This window comes from Eumetopias jubatus, unplaced genomic scaffold (assembly GCF_037043125.1).
Source record: "Eumetopias jubatus isolate StellerSeaLion01/CBP00866 unplaced genomic scaffold, mEumJub1_p1.0 scaffold_7, whole genome shotgun sequence".
Lineage (NCBI taxonomy): Eukaryota > Metazoa > Chordata > Mammalia > Carnivora > Otariidae > Eumetopias > Eumetopias jubatus.
Genome location: NW_028274813.1, coordinates 79,532,410 through 79,555,903, shown reverse-complemented (window position 1 = coordinate 79,555,903; position 23,494 = coordinate 79,532,410). Strand labels below are relative to the sequence as shown.

The 23,494-nt window shown below is 41.8% G+C and overlaps 1 protein-coding gene across 16 annotated transcripts in view; it reads left to right on the top strand.

Moving 5' to 3' along the window:
• Nucleotides 1-23,494, top strand: part of MEIS2 (Meis homeobox 2) — a 202,021-nt gene that overhangs the window by 62,862 nt on the left and 115,665 nt on the right. For all 16 annotated transcript variants that reach the window (XM_028119465.2, XM_028119463.2, XM_088025087.1 and 13 more), the window contains one exon: nt 21-166. In XM_028119465.2, the coding sequence (XP_027975266.1) occupies nt 21-166 (146 nt within the window). The remainder of the gene's footprint in view (nt 1-20; nt 167-23,494) is intronic.

The window sequence follows — 23,494 nt, the reverse complement described above, 5'->3', positions numbered from 1 at the left end:
TCATTTTTTTTTCCTACCAGGGGATGGTTTAGACAACAGTGTAGCTTCGCCTGGCACAGGTGATGATGATGATCCGGACAAGGACAAAAAACGCCAGAAGAAAAGAGGCATTTTCCCCAAAGTAGCAACAAATATCATGAGAGCATGGCTCTTCCAGCATCTCACAGTAAGTCAAGCTGAAGGAGAAAGTTTCGTTGTTTTGCCTGCTGCTAGCATACTATACAGGTTGATACAGATTTTTAAAAAAAATAAGGTGCCTGTTTTCCCTTTCTTGAAATCTGATGACTAACAGAGCAGTTAAGGTTTTGCCAACTGTCACTACCCACAGAACACTCTCTAGGAAGGAGAACATTTTTGTTTTAATAGGCCAGGAATGGACCTTATTATTCAAAATGGTCTAGGGCCCTACACAGCATGTGTAAATAAATTTGTTATTTATGCTAAAAGGTGTGAGAGCGACTTCAGATACTGCCACCGCAACCAAGGGAAATGGCTCATGAATCCATAAACGCTGCTGATTACACTCTTAATGAAAGCCATCTCCTCCAGGAGGCAAAAAAAAAGGAAAGAAAAGAAAGAAAAGCAGCGCCTTGCCTCATGCGTGTCCAAGCTCATGGTATCAGGTGCAATTGTACTTGCTGGAGCCGCGTGCTAACATGGCCCGTGTTTATGTGACAAACAGAAGGGTTCTAGGTGCTGTAGCACCTTCGTCTGTAATGTGGAGATTAAAGACTCTTTTTTAGCTGTTTAAGTCCATTTTGTTATAAGCTCACTCTGTTTAGTTCTGGGAAAAGATCAACTCTGCCACATTTTTAAAGTAATAGTGGATCTTTACCCTCCTGTTTGCATTCGGTTTTATGTGTCGGTGTATCCTGTTGACTCTAAGACTCTCATGACCAAAAAAAAAAAAATTTACAGTATATTCTTACAGAGGAACCAGGCACTCATATTTTACTGTTGGTTTGGAAATTCTGGGAAAATGGTAAAAGTGTCAGAGGCGGTTGCTTGCTATGATACTGTTTTCAGGTCATTCTCTTTAGGCTAATGCTTAAAAATAGAGTAGCCCGCTGAAAGCTGAAGGTCCTCTTTGATTACCCAACTTGTGTGTTGCCATGCTGAATGACATTAGTTACAGTGTCATGGGTCCAGGACAAGGTTCCACTTTTATTTATGGTGGTGGCTGCCACTCTGCTCTCGCAGCGGAGCTCCAAAGGGCAAGGGGTGCAGTGGTGGCGGGGAGGGCCGAGTGATAAATTCACATTCCTAAATCGGCCATTTTGATGTAAGGACATTAGTAGCAAACTAAGGTGTATCGATCTGGCCTGTGGTGTCAGGATTAGCTGGGAGAACCAACGAGGCTGCCCTGGTGTAGTGGTTATTCTTGCCTTGCAGCTATGGCCATTTCAAAGGTCAGGGCCCTGCACTGACTCGGCTCAGAGGAATTAGACAGAACATGCGGTCTCTGGGCTGATTACTTAACCAAAGACAAAATAATGAGTCCTAAGCAAATACTGACTAATTGAAAGGGCTGTAAATCCATTACATATTGGTCAGGGATAATCAGGAGTATTTAATCACTTTTATCTATTCAGGAGCACTGAAGCTGCAACAGCAAAGCCCTGAACCTTGCCATGTGGCTATTATTCTCATCATTATCAAAATTACTTCACAGCTGTTCTTTGCTACATCACCTCAGCTGGAGATTTACTAACCTGTAAAATGTTTTTAATTTGGAAGTCGAGTGAGTGTGAGGGGAGGAGCTTCTCGTTTTTTTAACCGAAGGTCGGTTTGGTTAGAGTAGCAAGTTAGAAAGGCAGGGTAGGGGCGAACGGAGGGCAGGCACACAGCTTGCTCCCTGCGAGCTCACCTGTTTGGCTTCCCCCCCCCCCCCCCCCCGCTGTCTTCCTTCATGCTCAGCCCTTCTCGGCCGAAGAGAGATTTCCACGGTGGCTTTCCAAGCAAACATCTCCATGTATTCGCAGTCCCTCAGTAATCAAAGTCAACATCCCAGAACAGCCGAACCTGAGAGAATTCAGCTGCTCTGTTTGCAAAGGAGGAAACTGAGACCCAGGAAGGGAAGTGATTAACTCAAGGTCAAGCTGCGACAAGGACCCAACCTTCCCTATCCCCAGCACTGTGCTTTTTCTACCACATTATGATGACTTTGCTGAAGCCCTTATCCTCTTTCCCGGTGGCCTATAAATCTCACGCAGCCTCCACCACCAATACACTCGTCGTCACAGGGGGGAGATAGGGAGAAGCCAAGTGCCATTTTCTGTATTTGCTTTTAAAGCTTCCTGCTCCCCCAGTCTCTCTGAGTAGAGAAGACTTTCTTTGCACCTTTCTCTTCAAGCCAACTCTCTCCTTCACCGGCCGTATTCTGGGCCTTGAGTCTCCAGTGTCAGTGTCCGGAGCCCTGTCGGTACCTTATCTCCCACCTCCCTGCCCTGGGCTGAACCCACCGTGCACTGTGGCCACTGGTGAAAAATTGTGGGTGGCCAGGGATTGCTGGGCACTCCTTGTGGCTTTGCTGTGCAGGGGGCTACAAACCAACCACAGCACCTTGTCTCTGCCCTGAGCGTGCTTTCAATCTGGTTAAAGGAACTCGAGACTTGGTGCAGAATTGCATGGCCAGCTGAAAATTTTCATGAATGCCTGTCCTTGGAGTGGGGAGAGAAGAATCAAAGAGCCTCAGCCAGGCAGTCGGGAACCGGCCTTTTGAGGTCAGCACGCCCCTGTACCGGCTGAACCTCAGTTAAGCCCATTAAGTTCTCTGGACCTTCCGTTGCCCCATTTTTCAAACGAGAGGGACACAGTGCAGGGTCTCTACACTGTGGGGTCCTTTCCTGCACCCATAGAGCTGGGTTCGCCTCAAGAGCACGTAGCCAGAGCCCCGTTCTGTCCCAGCCTCTGGTCATCCTTGCCTCCCTGTCCCCCTTTCCTTTTTACTCTTCGCTAAGTGCTTTATTTTTCTCCTCCCCATGACCTTCTTTCACATCATGCCCCTTTCATTACTTTCTCCCACTGGCTTTGTCTCCCAGTCTTTCCCTCTGCTCCCCTCCCTTGCCCTTTCTGCCCCTCCCTTGTATCATGAGGAAATTCTCCTCGGCTGGCTTTCTCTTTGAAAAAAAAAAATTTTTTTCCCTCTTCATCCAGATTTCACCCCAACTGCAGGGAAGAGGTTCAGTCACTTTGATGAGGATGGTCCTGTAAAACTTTTACTTTCCAATCGTTAATGAGCTGAAAGATTTACTCAGCTATAATTCTGAGCTCAGAAACCAAGAATAGAGACCCCTAACTAGCGACACGTTAATTTAGACTTTTCTTACGTGCACTAACAGGCATGAGGAAGTCCTTGGAAATAGACATGCCCACTATATTTTTCTGTCACTTAATTAATTTCAACTTTCAAAGTGAAATGTTGGCTCTAGCTCACTGAAAATAGATGTAGTCTAAATTATTATTTCATGTAAATTTCTTCACAAGTGCATGATTCAGTGTGCATTCCTCCATTCTTAGTCTCTTTAACATTATTTCAAACTGGTTTGTTCGCTTTTGTGCAGTATGACCTGTTCTTGTATTACAATAATCCCCGATGTACCCTTTTTTCTTTCTTTTTTTTAAAAAGAAGCTAATTGAATTATCTCATTATTTTAATTTGTTAAGCAAATGTATTTTGCATCTCAGGATGTGTTCTTAAAGAAGGGGGCTGCTGAGGCTTTGCCCCCTGAATGGGCCATTGGCCCATTTTGACATTCATGCATTCATTAACTAGCAGAACATAAAAGAACTCTGGTTGTATTTTTTTTCCCAAACACCCAACCAGCATGGAGCAACTTTTTCCAATAAGCCACAGGGGTCTCTCTACATATGTTCTCAACTGCAATCTATTGTCACCTATTCTGAATACCTCAAAAGGCCCAGAGAAAAAAGAAGCCCACCTCAACAAAGGCCAACTGTAGCAATTGTTAAGCCTTAGTCTCAATATGACAAAAATCATTAACCTTCAGTTTTCTTGGAAAAACGAATTCCACTACAACTGTAACAGTTAAAACAATCTCAAATTCCTGTGCACCACCAACTTTAGGGGAAAAGGTAATTCGCTTGCAGCTGATTGATTATATTGAAGGAGATAGTTAAACTAAATCCAAAGTGGCATTTAAACAAAACAAACTATTGGATGAATTGAGGAATTTCCGTATTCAGAGTTAAGCACTTTGAATTTAAATTTAATCTGAGGCTAGATAATTCATTTCTGCTTTCTGACTACCAATTTCCAAAGTATCTTTTAAAAATCCCCTTTAAAAAGCTCATAATAACTTAAAAAAATAAACCCATATATATATGTGTGTGTGTATATATATATATATGTATGTTTTTAAATTATGTATATATTTAGAAATTCACCTCCTGGAAATGTTCTATATACGATTACCCCTCCTCTACTGGTTGATGGCTCTGCCTGGCTTCTCAGACTAAGAAATCTAGTGAAGATTGAAGAAAGAATCTGTTGGAAATGTATGTGCTTTTGCTGGAAAGTACCCAATGGCAAAAGAACTTAGGGAAATCCTAGGGAAGTATATTCCTTTCACTAACACATGGAGATTATGGTATCATAAAAGTAAGCCTGCCATTACAACTGTTTTCATTTGACTTCAAAGATAGTTAAAGAAAGAAACAGCAAGAAATAATACCAGGGCTAACGGTTTATTCATAACCGTGAAAAACTCTTCCATGCCAAGAAGCCCTTAGTGTGCTCAATAAGGCTCTCAGGCACCTCCACTGGCCACCTTCGAGAGCTTTCTAGTTGTGCTGCAAAGAATATATTTGATCACGGAATGAAAACAAGAAGTGCTCGTACACAAAGACACCCCTTGCTCTTACCAGTCTCTAACTAAAGTTTTTCTCTTTTGAAAACATGAGGCTAAAGCTCGCACTTAGGGGATGTGGGACTTCTTTCAAAGATATGTGTGCAGAATCAGAAGCAAATTTACTTTAAAGTGAGGTCATATCATGCAGCCTTCTTGAAACTGCAGGTTCTAAAAACTGTGCCCTTTGTTCCTGGCAAAACGCTTTGTCCCCCTCTAGACCCCTGATGGTGAGGGAGAGTGATGAAGCCTGCCGTTCACGTGTTCAGTCATTTGGCTTCTTGTCTATTAGAGATTGTTTTATGGGATTTTGTAAGGGTCTCTGGTAAGAAACGTGAGTTTTAAAGTTTATCATCCTGCAGAGACCATGTACCCAAGTTATGAGTAAATACAGCTCCATGTTACCATAGAGGAACACATATCTCTTGTCCAGGGAGTTCGTCGAGACCATATGACAGTCAACTTAGTCAACTCACATTTTTTACCGTATCCACACAGAGGCGCGCACATACACATGAGAGACAGAGAAAGACAGAGAGACAGAGAAATACTGATTTAGACTATTTTGCCTTTTAACTAGTTCTCTTCATCTTATGTAAACCTGGATGGCTTCTTTTCTTAAATGAGGTGATCCAGTGTGGAAGTGAAGAGCCCAGGGCCTGGCTCTCTGACTGGGGGAGGTTAGATGAGTCCTACTTGAAAAGAAAAACTAAATGTCCTTTCGTGGGGCTTTCCAGGCATAGGATTCTACCATGTCATGACTATCAGTTATTCATTATCAGGGGCAAAGCAAAACAAAACACCGGGCCTGGAATCTGCCACACAGTAGATTTTTTATCTTAAGCAGCTACCTTCTTTAAGCCTCATCTTCCATATCTGTAGAATGGGGATAATTCTAGAACCAACTTAGGAGGGTTGTTGCAGGGATTCCATGAGATCATATAGATAATGTAAAGCATTCAGCCCTATGCCTGGCTCTTACAGTAAGGACATAGTATAATTCTTATTGTAATCTAGCTGACTGGCCAGCAGGAGCCTTTGACCAGTGGAACTGAGCAGCTGAAGTAACCACTTGCTTGCGCGGTCTGTGTGAGATGGGGAGATCAGGTTTTCCCAAACAGGTCCCAGATGCCCCTCAGCAGGAGAGAACGTCATCTAAATCGTGCCTTCTAGAGCCATATAAACATTTGATGGCTGCTCAGTTATGCTAAATGATAGCATCCAAGGGTCCTGGTGCTAATGGAAAGCCAGAGTATGCTGGTGAGCCTTCGGGAGAGGGAGAGGGTGGAAGGTGAAGAAGAAACCTGTTATGGAACAGTTCAGAATGCCTCAGCTGGGGCCTCCTTTTGATAGAGAGTGCTCCCTTTTGCTGTAAGAGGTCCAGTATGTGAACAGAACCTAGAGGCTCCAGCTTCCTCGGAGTGTTAAAGTCGAGGCTCCCTGACAGACAGCATGTTTTTTGTTTTTGTTTTGTTTTTTTAAGGAGTCACTGAATGTGAAATTAGAAGACTGGGTTTGAGCTCTGTAATCTTGGGTAAGCTAGTCAACCTCTGAAACTATTTCCTTATCGAAAAATTAAAATAGTGAATATGTGCCCTACTTAGCTGGTTGGTTGCTATATCAGATGATGTAGTGCATGTGTGACTGGGATGTGCTGCACAAATGTTGAACATTTTGGTTTTTTGTTTGCGTACTTGGGTTTCCAGCTGCCCAAGCTCTTGTAGTACCTCATGAGATCAGCAGGGGTGAGAGATGCCGCGCTGCCAGCCTCATTCATCTCTACCCCAGGTTCTCCACTCCTTCAGTCCACAAGGGTGTCGTCCATGGACACTCTGATCATTCCTATCATGAGATCTCTCTTGAAGGGCCTTGAATGGTAAACTGAATCAGTATTCCATGGACGTTAGTTATTTCTACTTGAAAATTAGTGCCTTTATGATGCTGAGATTGATCTACTCAATACCAATCTCTATAGGCCAAATGAATACCAAATATAAAATGTTGGACTGACTTAGGCCATGAAAGATGGCCTCTCTCGCATTCAGAGATCTAGATGAGCCCTGAAGACAAGTAGGGCTGCTGGGCAGAGAAATCCTAATGTGGAAATGCTTATGCAGAATACACAGCTGAAAAACAACAGCAGAGAGGACTTCCCACAAACACGCAGCGCACCGAGGCTGCCCCTAGCTGTAGCCCTTGCATTGTTTTTCTGCTTGCCAGGAGAAAACATCTGTGAATTATTTGAATGGAACCTTGTACTGGAGATTGTCTGAATTGGTGTCATCTCTGTTTAATTTCAGGAAATGATGTCACAGTGCATTAAATAACAATGCTGGGTGATTTATTCTCCCATGGACATGCTGTCCTAAGCATTCCTCTTCTCTCACAATGTTTCCAATTAACTGTAAGCTTGAGTGTTCTTCCCATTTCAGAATGATTTTGAGGGGTGGGGGCGGGAGATGGGGGTGGGAAGAGTGGTAATTTCAGAGGTTTCCGAGGTTCAGAGCTAACGGCACATCCGTCATGTCCTTATTGGGACAGGGAGGGTGCTGAACGTTGGGGCTGTGATCACCAGTGTTGACCTACAACAGTGTTGGTTGGTTTTAAAGAATGTCTAAAAAAGAAAGCCTGAATGTTCTGATCCTCGCTGTCCAGAGAGCCACCAGTTAATTTTAATAGCGACCTGCACACTGTAGCTTCTTTCTTGATCAAAGTTTCTATGCACTCCCTTCTTCAGTAAAGAATAGAGGACATAAGTCAATTCTGTGTGCCATCTGTCGTCGTTTTTACAGTTTCTCAAATTAAAGAGACAGGCCAAAAATTTAATGTTGTATTGAATCCTAGAAGCTCCTCTAGAAGAAATAAAATTGCAACTAAATCTACTTTGACTCCCTTGAGGAAAGGAAAAAGTTGCATGTCGCTATGTCATAACCTTTTCCTTGGAGTCCCAATTGGGTGTTTGGGGTCAGAGTGTGAGGGGTTCTGCACATAAAGGCTGATGTGTTTGAGACTCCGCAGCTCTGGTCCACGTTCCGAATGACTTCGAGGTCAAGTCCCCAGTGCAGTGGTGGTGGCAGTGGCCTTCCATGGGGGTGCCAAGGTGTGCGATCTCCTCAGTACAAAAGCATTTGGTCAAGATATTTCCAAAGCATATCAAACAATCCCCTTTAAAAAAGAAGTTCAACTGAGATAGATTAAGAAAATTAAGTCCCAGATTATGAGCGACTAGCTGACAGACACATTTTTAAAATGAGCAACTGGGTGAGAAGATTGAAGAATGAAATGCTTATTAAATTACCATCAAAAAGACACTAAAATAATTATTAGCTCAAAGTTTAACACCCAGTTTCATAAAATATCACTCTAAGTATAATTGTTTAAAAATACGTTACAGAATTCAAAGAGATAGAGAATGGAGGACCCTTGAATAAAAGAAAATAGAAGGCATGTGCATATCTGAATATGCAGCTATTTAAAACCTCCAAGAATAGAGTGCCATTAAATGCTGTTTAGCAAAACCCGTGAATATTCATTCAGATCATAGAGAACATTTCCATTTCTTCACGCCACATGACCGCAGTTTGCGAGTGTATTCCATGGAGAGGTGGTGTTGGTGGGACATAAAGGCCAAGGTGACTGGGTCTTGGGAACACTCACTGTCCCTCAGCTTTGCTGCGGCAGGACAGGGTCAGGAAAGTCATCTTCGTGCTCAGGGTTAATTTTGATGTTAGAGACCATTGCTGCCCACATTTCAGACGACTCCTGAAAACGCCCTGCCTTCTCTGCGCCGTCGTCTGTTTTTGCAGTTTGGAACAGATTATGAAGTGTAAAGGTGATATCCTGCCTCACTGCTCCTGTTAAGAAGTAGCGACTTGGGGAGGAAGCATGAGGCTGGTTGAATGGAATTTGCCTTTAGCACATTAAGGAGCCGCGGTACCACTTTCTTAAATTGATTGGCAGCCCTTGTTTACAGTATGCAAAGTAATCATGGGCACCCTTTAAAGGTGTATTATCCTCTTAGAACATAATAGTAATGCCATTTTCATGCTTTTACATTTGCTATTCATATTTTGAACTGCCAAGTCCCAAATCTGCCAGAACTGATTTAAGTTGTTTTTATCTAATAGTGGATAAGTTGTCAAGTCACAATATAATGGCAGATAATTTTTCTTAAACTATAGTTTTACTTCTTGGTTATAATAGATAGCATGAGTATTTGTTGACTCTGACTTGGTTGTCCACAAAAAGAAAAATTACAACTCAAGAGATTATTATTGTGGGATTCTGAGATGACAAGAAATAAAGAGAACATTATTCTCTAGTTACTCTGAGCATCATAGAAAATTAACATGGGCCATTAATCAGCCCTCTTCCAACCACCCTGCCTCTCAGTTTACTGATATCTGGTTTGCCTAACATAGCCTGATAACGAAGATCCACCCTCCATCCTCCAAATCTTGTTGCTGCTCTTAACTTAATTTTAATACTCAGTTTTCACGTCATTATATATATGTATATACATAGATAGATAGATAGATAGATTGATTTACTTGTGAATCATTCTCCTACATTCACAAATATTCCAGAATTAATTTTGACTTGGAAATAGCTGGCAACTCCATAACTAATAATTTAGGTAAGGATAATCCCATGACTCCAGTCATACTTCAGTGGTAAAATGGCTTTTTTCTTACCCTGGACACATGGTGTGACCCTGTCATAAGCCGACAACCCAAGTATACTGGGGGTGGTGTTACACTAGTCTTTTAAAAAGAAAAAAAGCTTTTATCAATAGAAGAGATGAATGCTGGATTATTCCCCGTAGGTTTGGTGACATATTGGAACTCTATAAAAGCAGCCTGATTTTTTTCCCCATGGTGAAAAGTTATAGGTTCCGTTTCAGTGTTCCGAGCTACCTGCAGGCAGCTCATGAGTTGTTACACTTGTTTTAAACCTTGCCTCACAGTGAATTTAAATAAAAAAAAAAAAGAAGAAGTGTTAAGAGGGCACAGGTAATATGAGATAATTATTAGTCAATTATCGGCTCAGTTCGGTCTTTGCATTAGTTTCTAGCAAACCATAAGTTCAGACCTGTGTGGCAAATCCCACCGACCACTTGATGGCATTTCGATGAAGACCCTTCTTATTGCTTAATCCTGAAGCTTTTATGTTTGCTAATGAACTGCTTAAGTGATAATCAAGTATGACCAAGTGAAAGGCATCAGTTTTTAATATGATCTCTCTTACCAGCCTGGGCAACCTTTCAAAAACAGTTTGAAAGTATGTATGCATGTATATGTATGTATGTATGTATGTATGTGTTTTTGCAGAGCAAGTTTAAAGAAAAGTGTGATTTGGTTCTCTTTAGTTCTTACATGCTTGTATTCTCTTGTCAGTATCTATCCCAAATGCTACCCCCACCCCTGCTTGTTTAAAATGTATGTGATTAGTTAAGTAAACAGGAGGTGCTTAAGTTCTCTTGAATCTGTGGTTGCGCCTGATTGGGGTAGACAGTGGAAATGTTTGGAATTAAAGAATCAGTGCTTTGCCTACCTTTGATAGTGAGGACAATCTGTTAATTTTTTGTGCTTTACAAAAACAAACAAACGTTTCAGGGCAGGGAGAAAGAAATTCCTACTGTTGACAGGAACACACACACTTACCCATACACACACCAGAGGCAGCCCAGTTAGGATCAACGTGAAGTTATTTGAATAAGTTCTTATTCTCGGCTCAACTTTTTGCTCTCTCAGCTATCTTGGGCAGGTCATTTAATTTTCTGAGTGCTGGTTCTTTCACCTTGTTTTGAGTTAGCTGAGATTAGGAATAGCCCTTTGAAAAGGGCAGAATACTATGAAAGCATAAAATGTTATTAATGTCTTCATATAATCCACCGAAATAATTAATTTGCTCTGTCTTAGCTCCATGAAACCTGAACTTGGATATGGGTGAAATACTCTTCAGAGGAAGATATTGTACTTGTTTCTTTTGACCTAAGTCTGTTTGGAATGAGGATCAAATCCTACAGTTAGCATGAAATGTACAAGGAAAGGGCAAAGACCTTATGGACCATTCACACTGTGGGGGAGTTTATAAGGGCATCATGAGTGAAAGTAATTTTTAACATTTCATAAACTCAAACTTAAGAGAAAGAACTGGGTGAATGATAGCAAAGAAACCTCAGAATGAACTTACTCCCTCTTGTATTATTACAGCTTTGGAACAAGCTCCTTGGGGATTTGGATATCTTTGTTCTTTGTCCATAAACTCTTCATCCTGAGAATTAACCGGTTCACCAGTCTGGCACTTTTCATGCTGGCCAAGCTGGTGAGAATGAGCAGCTTTGCATCTCTAAATCCTAGGAGAGACACAGAATTATTTCTTTTCAGCAAGACACTAGTGAGGTTATTTTATTTTTTTTCCGAAGATAGTTTCGATCTGGATGCTAAATCAGGCTACTTTTGATTCTACATCCAGAGAATTGTGAATTCTGCAGCTCATAAGACAGAATCCTGTTTGGCTAAAACATAAAATATGTATGGGAGAATAGTGGGAAAAGCTTGGAAGTGTATACTGAGGCCCTAGGTTTAGACCCCATAACCCAGATAACCAGGTGGGGAACCTCTATGGAAGTTAGAAGTGGTGATACTATGGTTTGAGAGTTGAGGCTGATCTTTGCAGAAGCAATGCTTGGAACCATGGCACTGGATGAAGGTAAGTAAGGAAGAGAGCACAGAAAGAAGGGGTTAGTGGAGAGAATCTCTTTGAAAACTACGTTTAAAGGGAAGAAGAGAGAAAGTAATGAGCAAAGATAAAGAAATCAGATTAGTAGGAACATAATCAGATCATGTGAAAAGAGAAGGAGTTTCAAAGCAGAGGAAGTAGATTCTGCAAAAAGATCAAGGACAATGATGACTAAAAATAAGCCTTTTCATTTGGCCCTTGGGAGTCCTGGTCTACCTTTGAATTCTCCAAGCTGAGGAGAGAGCACACGAAGTTGGAAGGGAATAAAGGAGGAGCAGAGGACTGTGCGTGGGATGGCAGGTTTCAGCAGTGGGGTGTAGCAGGGGGGAAGGGAGCCAGGCTGTAGGTGTGGAGGGGTGGAGAGGCTGACAATGCATAATGCGGGGTTCCAAAGGAGGAAGCTAGTGAAGGTGGAGGTCAAAGCGCAGGTAGAAAGGTGGGTAGGAGTCAGACACCTTTTGTAAAGAACAGGAAGGAAGCTGAGGACATTCAGAAAGGAACTTCCCTAACTGGATGAGTGGGAAATGTGGAGAGTGTGATTGGGAGTGACTTAGGAAACCATAGCAGTACAGCCTTGGATCAAGAGGGCCAGGCTGGAATGGACCCTGTTTGCACCATTTCATCCTTCCCCAGGCAGAACTCAGGCACCCAGGGACGGGAAGAGGAAAGCAGACAACAGGAAAAAACCTATGCCGAGTTGAGAGGGAGAGTTTAGTTAGAGAATTCTTGAATGGCTGACTACTTAAGTCAGAATTCCGATGAGATATTCCTTTTTTGGATCCTGACTGAAAAATGATTCTGCAGTTCATCTGAATAATGAAACAACTAAGAAAAGTCAAGATATTTTTGGAAAAGAAAAATGAGAGAGGTCTTGCACTGAGTATTAGTGAAATAGATTATAAAGTTGCATGATACAGCACCGGCTAACATAATAAGCGGAATGATCATTTGAACAATATAAGAATACACAAATCAATCCAAATGTATGGAGAAAGTTATTAATTTTAAAGGCATCACTTTAAATCAATTGAGAAAGGAAAAAGTAAGTCAATAAGTGGTTTTTTTTTTTTTTTTTTTTTTTTGGTTAATGGTTTAACTATTTTGGAAAAAACAACCAGTACTCTCCATTGAAGTAAGTTCCACATTTAAGCGTTCTTTGAAGGAAATCTGTTTCTTCTTCCTTTATTTATTTAGTAAAATCCTTTCAGAGCATACAAAGGAATTACAAAGGGAAATGGTGGGGGCACCTGGGTGGTGTGGTCGACTGAGTATCCAACTCTTGGTTTTGGCTCAGGTCATGGTCTTGCGGTGGTGAGATCAAGCCCCGCTTTGGGCTCCACGCTCAGCACAGAGTCTGCTCGAGATTCTCTTTCTCTCTCCCTCTGCCCCTCCCCCTCCTAAAGTAAATAAATACATCTTAAAAAGAAAAATGGTAATAGGTTTAAACAAAAATAAAAATTAAAAGCTTTTGAATGTCAAGAAAACACTGTAACATAAAGGCAGACATTAACATGGCAAAAATATGTGCAACATCATATAATAGGCAAAAGATTAGTGTCTTTAATAAGTAAAGTGTACAAATCGATAAGGAAAAAAGTGCAATGAAGGCACAGAACAGGTCCATTCACAAAAGAAGAAATACAAATGGACAATAGGCATTTGAAAAATGCTCAAGGTAATTAGTTACCAAATCGACTTCAAAAAGAAAAGCAACAAAATACTGTTTTTTCTATCAAATTAAGAAAGACTAAAAACAATTAGTATACAGCACTGTCCAGAGTAGAAGGAAATATCTGCCTTAATAACGACAATAAAAAATGGGCTTAGCCTTTCTGGAATTTAAACCTGTAATATGTATTACTAATCATGTTCCTAGCTTTTGATCCAGTAATTCAGTTTCTAGGAGTTTATCTTAAAGAAGAATAAGAAACATTACACAAAATTATGCAAAATAACATACGAAGATATTATTTATGACAATAAAACATTAAAAACCATCTATATTTCCATCTGTACGAGACCATAATGGAATATTATGGTCTACTGTGTAATCATTAAATATTACAGTTTCAAAAACATTTTGAGATATGGAAAAATCTCTCAATGTATTATCAGGTAAAATAAAACAGATAAGGCAGTGTTTTTTTTTTTTAAAGATTTTATTTATTTGAGAGAGAGAGAGTGCACACTAGTGGGGGTGGGAGGGAAGGGGGAGAAGGAGAAACTCTCTGCTGTGCAGGGACCTCTGAGCAGGGAGCCTGATACGGTGCTTGTTCCCTGGACCCTGAGCTGAAGGCAGATGCTTTAACTGACTGAGCCACCCAGGTGGATAGGGCAGTGTTTATGATATGATTCCACTTTTGTGAAAGAAAATATATATGGATATATGCATAGAAGAACAAATAAAATGTTAACAGCGATTATCTTTGGGTAGTGAGATGTGGGTGACTTTTTTTTAGTTTCTTCTTTATACTTATTTGTATGTTCTAAATTTTCTATACAATGTGCACTGTATTTATAGTACACAACAATGCATTTATTCTAATAAAGAACCATACTGGGCAGGGAGGCTAATAACGTTGGGAATACAGGGAGCCCAATGAGAAGTTGCAAGTCCAGATAAAGATGAAGAGGGAGAATAGAGAAGCAGGGAAGGAGCATTTTAAGGTCTGTGATTTTGGAAATACAGTATCTCTTCGTGGTGAAATCCAGGGCTGATGAAGTAGAGACGGATGACACTGGAATTAAGAGATGCAAGATGTTTGAAAGGTCTTTGCCGTATATATTGAAGCCTTCAAAAGTAGAGGCAAGCAATGGTGGGGGGAGGGGAGAGGAACCTTCTAGCTTGTATGGAAGCCATTGGGGGAAGTGGGGGTGGCTTAGAGGTCAAGATTCTTCTGGCAACAGTGATGGTGAGGAATGACTGCAAATGCCATGGACTTCATGAGGAAAGGGAGTGGAAGGCTTTAGATCAGGGGCTGGGAGCAGGAAGTAAGAGAGAGAAGGGAAGAGAGAAAAGTCTGGCCTCTCTTTCCGGATACCAGAGAGACTGGTAAGGAGGAAAAATGGGTGACTTCAGTGGGAGAGTGTCTTAGTTCAGGCTGCCATAACAAATACCAGGGACTGGAGTGGGAGGTTGCTTAAACAGCAGAAATTTCTTTTCTCTTAAGTACTGAAGGCTAGAAAGTCCAAGATCAAGGTGTTGGCAGCCTCAGTATCTGGTGAGAGCATTCTCTTTCAGTTGCAGATGGGGAAACCTTCTTACTGTGTCCTCACATAGTCTTTCTTTGGAGTGTGTGTGTGTGTGTGTGTGTGTGTGTGTGTGTGTGTGTGTTGGGGGCAGATCTCTCTCTCCTTCCCGCCTTATAAGGCCACCAATCCTGTGAAGTTAGGACCTCACCCTTATGACCTCATTTAACCTTAATTACCTCCTAAAAGCTCTACCTTGAAATGTCATTACAATGGAGGTGAGGGCTTCCACCTACAAATTTTATAGGGACCCAGTTCAGTCCAAAGCCAAGAGTTTTTAGGGCAACCTATTTCAGGACAAACTCAAGTTTCAGAAAGTCAAGGCTAGGGAAGTTCTGTTTGCAGAAAAGATCAAAGTTATTTTTGTCCGTTGACACAGCAGGTAAGGGTGAGGGCAAAGAGGCGAGTTAACTTAGGAGGTGGCGAGACAAAACAGAACAGAATGCCAGGAGTCATGCCATTGGGATTGCAGCCCTTTGCTCAGAAAGCTCTCTAGGATACTGTCAAAGATGGGAGTGGAAAAACCAAAACACACAACCCTCAAATGTTTCCCCAAAGCACCTGGATGGCAGAGGGAAGGAGGAGCAAAGAAGGCCTGCTGATGACAACTCAGTTGGCTAAAATAAACTGCAAATAGAGTTCTTATTTTGATCGTGCTTAAGGTTTATTTGATCTAGCTGTTCCTCTTTAGAGTTCAGTTTTATATATGTTTCGGCGCCCCAACCAGCTTATATATTTTCAAGATTTGCTTTTTTTTCCCATTCCTTCTCTGGTGTTTCGATCTGGGAGGGGAAAGACTAAAGGACGGCAGACAGGCTCATTCCCTGGTTTGTCAGGCAGTGCTCTTGACCCTTCCTCAGGACCTGTGATTAATACACGCTTTGTAGAGGAGGCTTGGCAAACCCTGCTCTCCACAGGACTCAATTCATAATTCACAGCGAGCAGGAGGAGCAGGGTCTTTGTGGTGGCTTGTTTGCTCTTTGACGCACAAAAAGCAATGCGTTCTGACCTTCACTGTTATCTAATCAGGAAGTAGACGGTCCTGGAGTGTGGTGGAGTCCTCCTAGGGCGCTCTACAACTGTAAATTATGTTCGGGCTCCCCGGATCTGGGGCACGCCACACTTCACATTACTATTGTGTATCTTAAAATAAACAGCATCGCAAGCTGTTTATTTTGGTGTTACTATGTATGCAATTTTAAAACAGTGGTTACTTAAACAAATGTCTCTGTTCCCACAGCACTTGAAAGCCCGTGTTTGCTCCTGTGGTTTTGGGTTTTGTCACTTCTGTTTGGGTTATATCTGAAAATCCACACTGAGCCCTCAGATGAAGCTGGTGGTACCTAGGTGGTACCTAAAGGACCTGTGATTGGGCCTTGTCCTTCCCCCCTATGCAGCTCCCTTCCCCCCGTTCCCACACTTCCCCTACGCTCAGGAGCACCATAGGTACATGCACAAACATGAAATTTTTGTCTTCCCCTCAGAGCGCTCAGTTTATCCCCATTAGTCCTCAAGAGGGTCCTTTACGTTCCTGGATGCTGTAGCATTTCATTGAAGAAGTGGTACTGTGATGCTTGGGTCTTGAAATACTACTACCAAATACTCATTTAAAATTGTTGTTTGAGGGGCACCTGGGTGTCTCATTCAGTTAAGCGTCTGCCTTCGGCTCAGGTCATGATCCCAGGGTCCTGGGATCGAGTCCTACATCGGGCTCCTTGCTCAGCGGGGAGCCTGCTTCTCCCTCTGCCTCTCCCCCTGCTTGTGCTCTCTCTCTGACAAATAAATAAATAAAATCTTTAAAAAAATAAATAAATAACATTGTCATTTGGGTGCTGGAGACACAGTGCATACTCCACGAACACAGTCTGGGCAAGATGAACGAGAAAGAGGGCAGTGGACAAAATGGACAGGAAGATAAATAAAGTTTTGACGACGACTTGCCCAAGGACCTCCGTCTTTACACTCGTCTGCATACAGGGGTGGAATAGGGAGGTACAGAGTCTTAGTAATGCACACAACTCCCAGGAGGCCACTTATTAGCACGGTTTCTTTGGGCAAGTTCTTTAACTTGACTCAGTCTTCATCTGTAAAATGGATAGGATTGTTGGGGTGGGAGGGGGACCAGATGAAGTAGAATGTATAAAACAGCCTTGAATGAGGTTGCTACTGAATAATTAGTCTTCCCCTTCCTGCCCTACCCCTCACACCGTGATGAATTACAGCTGTGGGTGGTCTGGGCATGGTCCCATCAGCCTGAAGCTGCAATTAATGTAATGTGAAAGCCTCAGTGTCTGACGTGGTCTGCTGCTGGGTGGTGTTTGGGATAGCATTACCCAGAATCCATTTGGCCATTAGAGATGGGGCAACAGTAGTCCAGATGTCCTTCTCCATTCCTTGGTTTGTTTTATCCTTTAGATACAGGCGCCCCACTATGCAAGATATTTTGTGTGTGGATTTTTAGTTCTAAATACACAGAAAATAGTGATCATACAGTGATTGAAAGCATGTCTCTTATTAGCTAAGTTGCCTTGGGCAACTTATTTAACCTTTCCTTTTTTTTTTAAGATTTTATTTATTTATTTGAGAGAGAGAGAGTGAGAGATAGAGAGCACAAGAGGGAAGAGGGTCAGAGGGAGAAGCAGACTCCCTGCCGAGCAGGGAGCCTGATGCGGGACTCGATCCCGGGACTCCAGGATCATGACCTGAGCCGAAGGCAGTCGCTTAACCAACTGAGCCACCCAGGCGCCCCTTATTTAACCTTTTCATAGCCTCAGTTTCTTCCTTTGTCAAATGGGGGTGATTATAATCATGCCTCCTCCCTGGGTTATCACAGTGCAGAAGGGAGATAATACATGGGCAAAGCATTTGCTGTCTTGTCTGCATTAAGTACTGGGGAAGTTAGCTCTCATCATTATGCTTGCCCTTTAAGGGGGGGATGCGGTTTTTTAATTTTCATAATTATTTTGAAAGTGAAATAATTTCAGAATTCTTGGTGTCATTAGCTCACCTCTGTCCTACACACCATAGAATCCCATTTTCCCTGAAGGGACTAACCACAAATCCATAAGAGGCGTATGAGAGAGAGATAAATGGGGATGGCGAATAAGACTTGGTGGTAAGTTGGTGATTTCCATCTTCCCTCTTCAAAGCCAAGAGTGCATCCTATCATCCGTCCTTTCTGTGGTGGGCCAACCTTGTGACATACCCTAGTTAGTAGTAGTTTTCTTTTCGTCGGTTTATCATCTTCCTAATAATTAGACACAATCTGGCAAGCTTTCTGTACATGTTTATCTTTCCCCTGTTTCAGCCACCTCCAGCCCCTGTACTGAATGGAAGTGCATTTGGTTTGACTACATTTCCATTTTTCCTCATTTCTTTAATCTCCTGTATGTCACTTGCATCTGGAGTTCAGATAATTGTATTATTTGCTATTGGTTTGCCCCCACTGGAAACAGCTCAAGATTCTTATTACAAAGAGAGTGAAGGAGAATGTACTTTTTTGCCCCAATAACATTAGATGGCATGGTGACAACTGTGTGTTTGTTAAAAAGCAGTTAGCACAAATTAGAAATACTTCACAGCAGATGTGTTTTGTGAAAGGATATGCTAAAAAATTAAACAGAGAATACTTTCCGGTTATAATTTTAGAAAAATATTGTGCAATGAAGCAAATTTACAATTCATTTAAAATCAACCTTTTTATAGAGTGTGTGCCTTCACGATAAAATTTTGACAATTCTGCAATTTGTTTCAGTGTTTCATTGAGGGGGTGGAAATCCATCTGCTAGTTATTTTGGGGGACACCATTACATCAATAAAATGATTCCAAAGTTGTACACAGACTTCATTTTTAAATTAATGTGTAGCTGTTTTAAATGTAAGTGACTTAAAGGTAAAAGTTCTTATTATATGCATAGTAGGAATTTCTTTTTCCTTCTGTCATACGCAATCCCAGTGTACTGTACTCTCCAAGAATATTTATGGGCCCTGGGTTCTTGCAGACGTTTCTTATTTTTACTTCACTGACCCCTTTTTCAGCTGCTGGAGGGGGATCTTTTTTTTTTTTTTAAAGTTGCTACCATTGATATAGTTGCTCTTAATCACTGTCTACCATGTTGTGATGTAGGTTCTAATAACATCCCATTGGGTGGCTTTTGCATGCTGGAGGCTTACCAACAGCACTGGCCTTTGATATTCGACTCACACCAGGAAAAAGAAAATGAAGAGAAAAAAAAAAACAAAAAACCCCCCAAAACTGCAAATAGAAAAAAGAACAAAAACTAGAGAAAACAGAGTGAAATCAAAAACAGATAGCTTTCTGTGAGCTGCTTAGTTTGCCATGGGAGCAGCAAAGCTATAAATCTCAGCAGCGTTTGGAAACTGAACATGAGGCTGCTAAATTTATCATTCATTCTTTGTTGTTGGAGGGAGGGTAGTGAGCTGGCTGACTTGACCAACTTTGGTTGCTGTCCCCCATCAATACCATTTCATTTTTCTCAGAACACGAAATCAGAATTTGTCTTTTGCTGGATCAAAGGATCGTGGGGATTAGACCAACCGTAGGGAAAAGAAAGGGCATGAAGGACTGTCTTGGAGTCATCTATGTGTTGTGAAACCGTGTGATTTCCTCCAACTCATGACTACGGAGCTGGGGTGCCTTTCTTTCTCAATAGAAGGAAAAGGGATACACATCTCCTGCTCTCGACTCTGAAACATTTAAATCCATCTGTGGAATGTAAAAAGCATAGAGAAAAACTTCACCACCACAAGCAGATCTGGAGCTTGATGAAGCCGAAGAATCCCCTCCTTTTGTTTGCACTAGTGTTCTCTGTTGCACTGCACGGGGTGGGGGGGGGTGGGGAAGGTGGAAAGCAAGCTGGCTACAGATGTGACTAGCTATGAATATTCATGAGTGCCATTGCTCCTCTTTCCTACAGCATCCAGGCCTTTCTGATCTCCCACTTGCACCGCTCACAGATGCTCCCCCTGCTACCGCCTCCACGTCCCCCACCTCAAATCTGCCCTCCCTGACCAACCCTTGAACAAGATTGCAGTTTCTTTCGATCACAGCCTGGCATGATACAGTGATCAGTCGCCTTCGAAGTGTGTGTGTGTGTGTGTGTGTGTGTGTGTGTGTGTGTGTGTGTGTGTGTACATGTGTGCGAATATAGTCTTGCATCAAAACAAAGGGGGGAGAAAAGAAAAAAAAATGTAATTATCCACAGTTTTATGAATCCAACTCCCCTTAATGTTCATTATTTAAACCAGCAGCAATTACAAGTTCAAAGGGGTTTAGAGGGCCAGCAACCCGCATAATCACTGCCAAATTAAGCGGGACTCATTCGTCACAGGAGAGTACACCCTGAGCAGTGAATCATGCATGCCGTGACAGGCTCTGATTTACATAAAGCAGAAATCTGTGCCCTCTGGGGCTGCGCGTTACTTCATCTTGGTAGCCCGGTGATACGTGGCTTTTCTTTTGGTGTTGGGAAGCTGACGCTACCTTATACGTGGCACAGCATCTCACTAGTTGTTGACAGTAGTCCACGTTAGTGTGGGCTTGTGTTCACGTCACATGTGGGGCCATGTTGCAAGTGAAATTCTCGTTCTTGAAAAGAATTTATTTCCCTAAAGTTTGCACATTAGGTAGTTCCACGATTGCAAAGACCCAAGTTTTAGAGCAGTTGTGTTTCCTATGACCCCAGTCTGTTCAGGTCTGTAGTTAAAATCTGTGATATAGGGAAGCAAAACCCCTTGAACCTGAGGCCTCAGTAGGCCTAAGGGGGTGATCTGTTCCCCAGCCAGAAGGCATGGAGGAGTACCCCCTAAGGCCCTCTTCTGTTTGGCATTGAGTGTTACCTGGTGAGAGGTACGGTTAGTCCTTGAAGGAACCTGTGCTCTACAGCTGGGTTTTCTGTTTCCAAACTTTAGAGGGTTTCCAATGGGGTAGTTCAGAAAACCTGCTTGAGAGCTGTCATCAGCCATTGAAATCTCTTGGGTCTAAATGATAAAAATTCCAAAACTGAGTTCAAATGGAAATGCATTAGGTTCAGAATAATGATGGAAGACACCCAAACAATATATGCACCTTTTTATCTCCTATTTTTAGATGTTCTTGAATGTTCTGTGTCATCCTTTAGGCAAAGCTTCATACGGAATTATCCCTCATTTTTCCTTTATTGGAGAGAACTCATCTTTCCATTTGTGGCTAAATCATCTCGGTATTATGTCACCCCCGCCTCCCCCCCTTCCCGTCATTATCTTTTCCTCGTTTCTCAGATACAGAGCTGCATCCACACTTAGGATTTGAAGTGCTTGGGATTTGAGAATTAGGTTGGCAATTTTGGAGATTACCTACACTTATGTTTTTTTGCTGACTTTGAAGTGCAGATAAAGGTCTTGTGGTTTCGTCTCTTGTAACTGGGTCTACACTACACATGTATCAAAGCCATGTGGTTTAAAAAGTTCTTTGAAGCAGATCACAGTAGTTTTTGAAGCAATGTGACAAAATGGACCCAAGGCACCTTCAGACGGGCTTGAATGGTGTTCTACGGTTGGTAACTTTCTACTACCACCACGCAAAGACTTTAAAGGGGGTTTCACTTTACACTTGGTATCTGGAAAATTTATTTTCCCTGGGTTCTTTCCCACATTCTCTTCCCTAAAAGTGTCCATTAAGGGGAGACTTGGGATATGTTGTCTTTCCTGCTATAGGTCTACATAAGGTAACATGTTATGTACACAAGAAAAAGGCTAAGTCAGGAATCTCAGTCCTGGGTTAGTCCAGTGAAGCAACCCAGTATTTGCCAGGTCAAATGGGCAAGTCTTTTAACCTCTCTGAGGGCCAGTTTCCTCATCTGTAAAATAGAGAGACTCATCTCTCTCCTAACATGTTAAGTTGTTGTAAGGAGTGGTGGTTTTTGTGATTTTTATTCCATTGCCAAAGCTCTGAGCTCATCAAGCTGAGTTTCTTGTAAAACGTCTTTACCCACCCCCCCCAACCTTTCTTCTGCTCATCTTTGTTCCGCAGAAGCAAGATCCTATCACCCTATTTCTTCAGACCTTATTGTCACGTTCTAGCTGAGCTTTCCTGGAAGTTGCCATCTGGCATTGTGAGTGGAAGGACTCCTCTGGACTCAATGAAATCTTCCAAACCAGTTTTCTTTCTCCCACACACACCTCTAGTGCTCTCGTGAAGAATCATCAACATTTTGACCTATGTCCTCTTGTCACTCCTCCTCTTCCAGAATAGATCTTTTTTTTTTTCTGCTTGCATAACTTCATGCCTTTTAAAAACCAAATACTGCCAGGTTTTTAGGATCACTGAGATTGCAATATACATTTAGAGAAGAAAAGGATTGATAGAGAAGTGTATGCACTGTAATGTACCCCAGAAGTGCTCATTAAATTCAGGTTGAAGAAAGATCATTCTCACCCCTCTTCTGTCCATCTGAAAATGTAATCAGTAGTCTGCAAGTCCAAATAGGATTTATAAATAAATTACTTAAAGGTAATCTAACAGAGAATTTAACATAATTATATTTGTGTACACTAGGGTCATTTTAATTAGCATACTGACAGAAATAGTCCCATGATAGTCACCCTGTGTAGCGTGCTGATAACACCAATGTATGTAGGACAGCATAGAGATGCACACCCATGCATGCATGCACGTGCACATACAGTCAAATTGTGGTAAGGTCAAACCCATACAAACTAAGTAAAGATTGATAACATTTTGTCAGTGAAATTCACGGGGCATTGCAGTGGGCACACTTCACCTGTGGGGTACTTTGTAACTGGCCTATGAAGAGGATGTATGATTAGATTCAGTGGTTCACTTAGTGATAAAAATATAAGCCTGCTGTCTTTGCAAACAAATTGTGCATCGGTCCATTCACATCTTTCTTAGCAGTCTATCGTTTCTAACATGGCCATACCATTGGGAAAGGACGGAGGAAGAGGGAGAGGTTTTAATGATCAAACTCTACCTTTTTTGGTCCGGCATCTATAAAATCTTCCTGCTATATTGAGCCAAAGTACCCATCAATGTTCCTTTTATTGGACATGCTTCATATATTGTGATGAGATTATATGCATCCGTAGAGGTTGTTAGGAAAAACTTAACATGCCACCGATGTGCAATGAAGGAGAGTTAATTGTGTAGATGCACAAAACTGCGTCGATGAGTAGAGCCCTCTATCAGGAGTATTAATCTGCCTTGAATAAAAACTGCTAAACAGTCTTGTAACCAATAGCCTAAGGTAAAACCTGGTATTAATAAATCCATGGCAATGAATCAAACCACAACTGTCTTTATTCACATGGGGATCTATAGACTGTAAAACCACTGATAGATGCTGGTCTGTACACATATTCCTCTTTCATATTGCCCACAGAATTTAAGTCAAATACAGTTATTGAACACGCACGTGTCTCTTTTCATCTCTACCCTGTTATCAGTAACAAACACTTTCATTAACCAAGAAGACAAATCCTTTTGGACTCTGTGTTTGCATAAATTTATATTTTAATAGAGAATTTTCTTTTTTCTATTTGAAATGTCCCATGGATAATTGAACTATCCTGGAGAATTTCAAGTATCATGAATTTGTATCCAAGCAATTTCTACA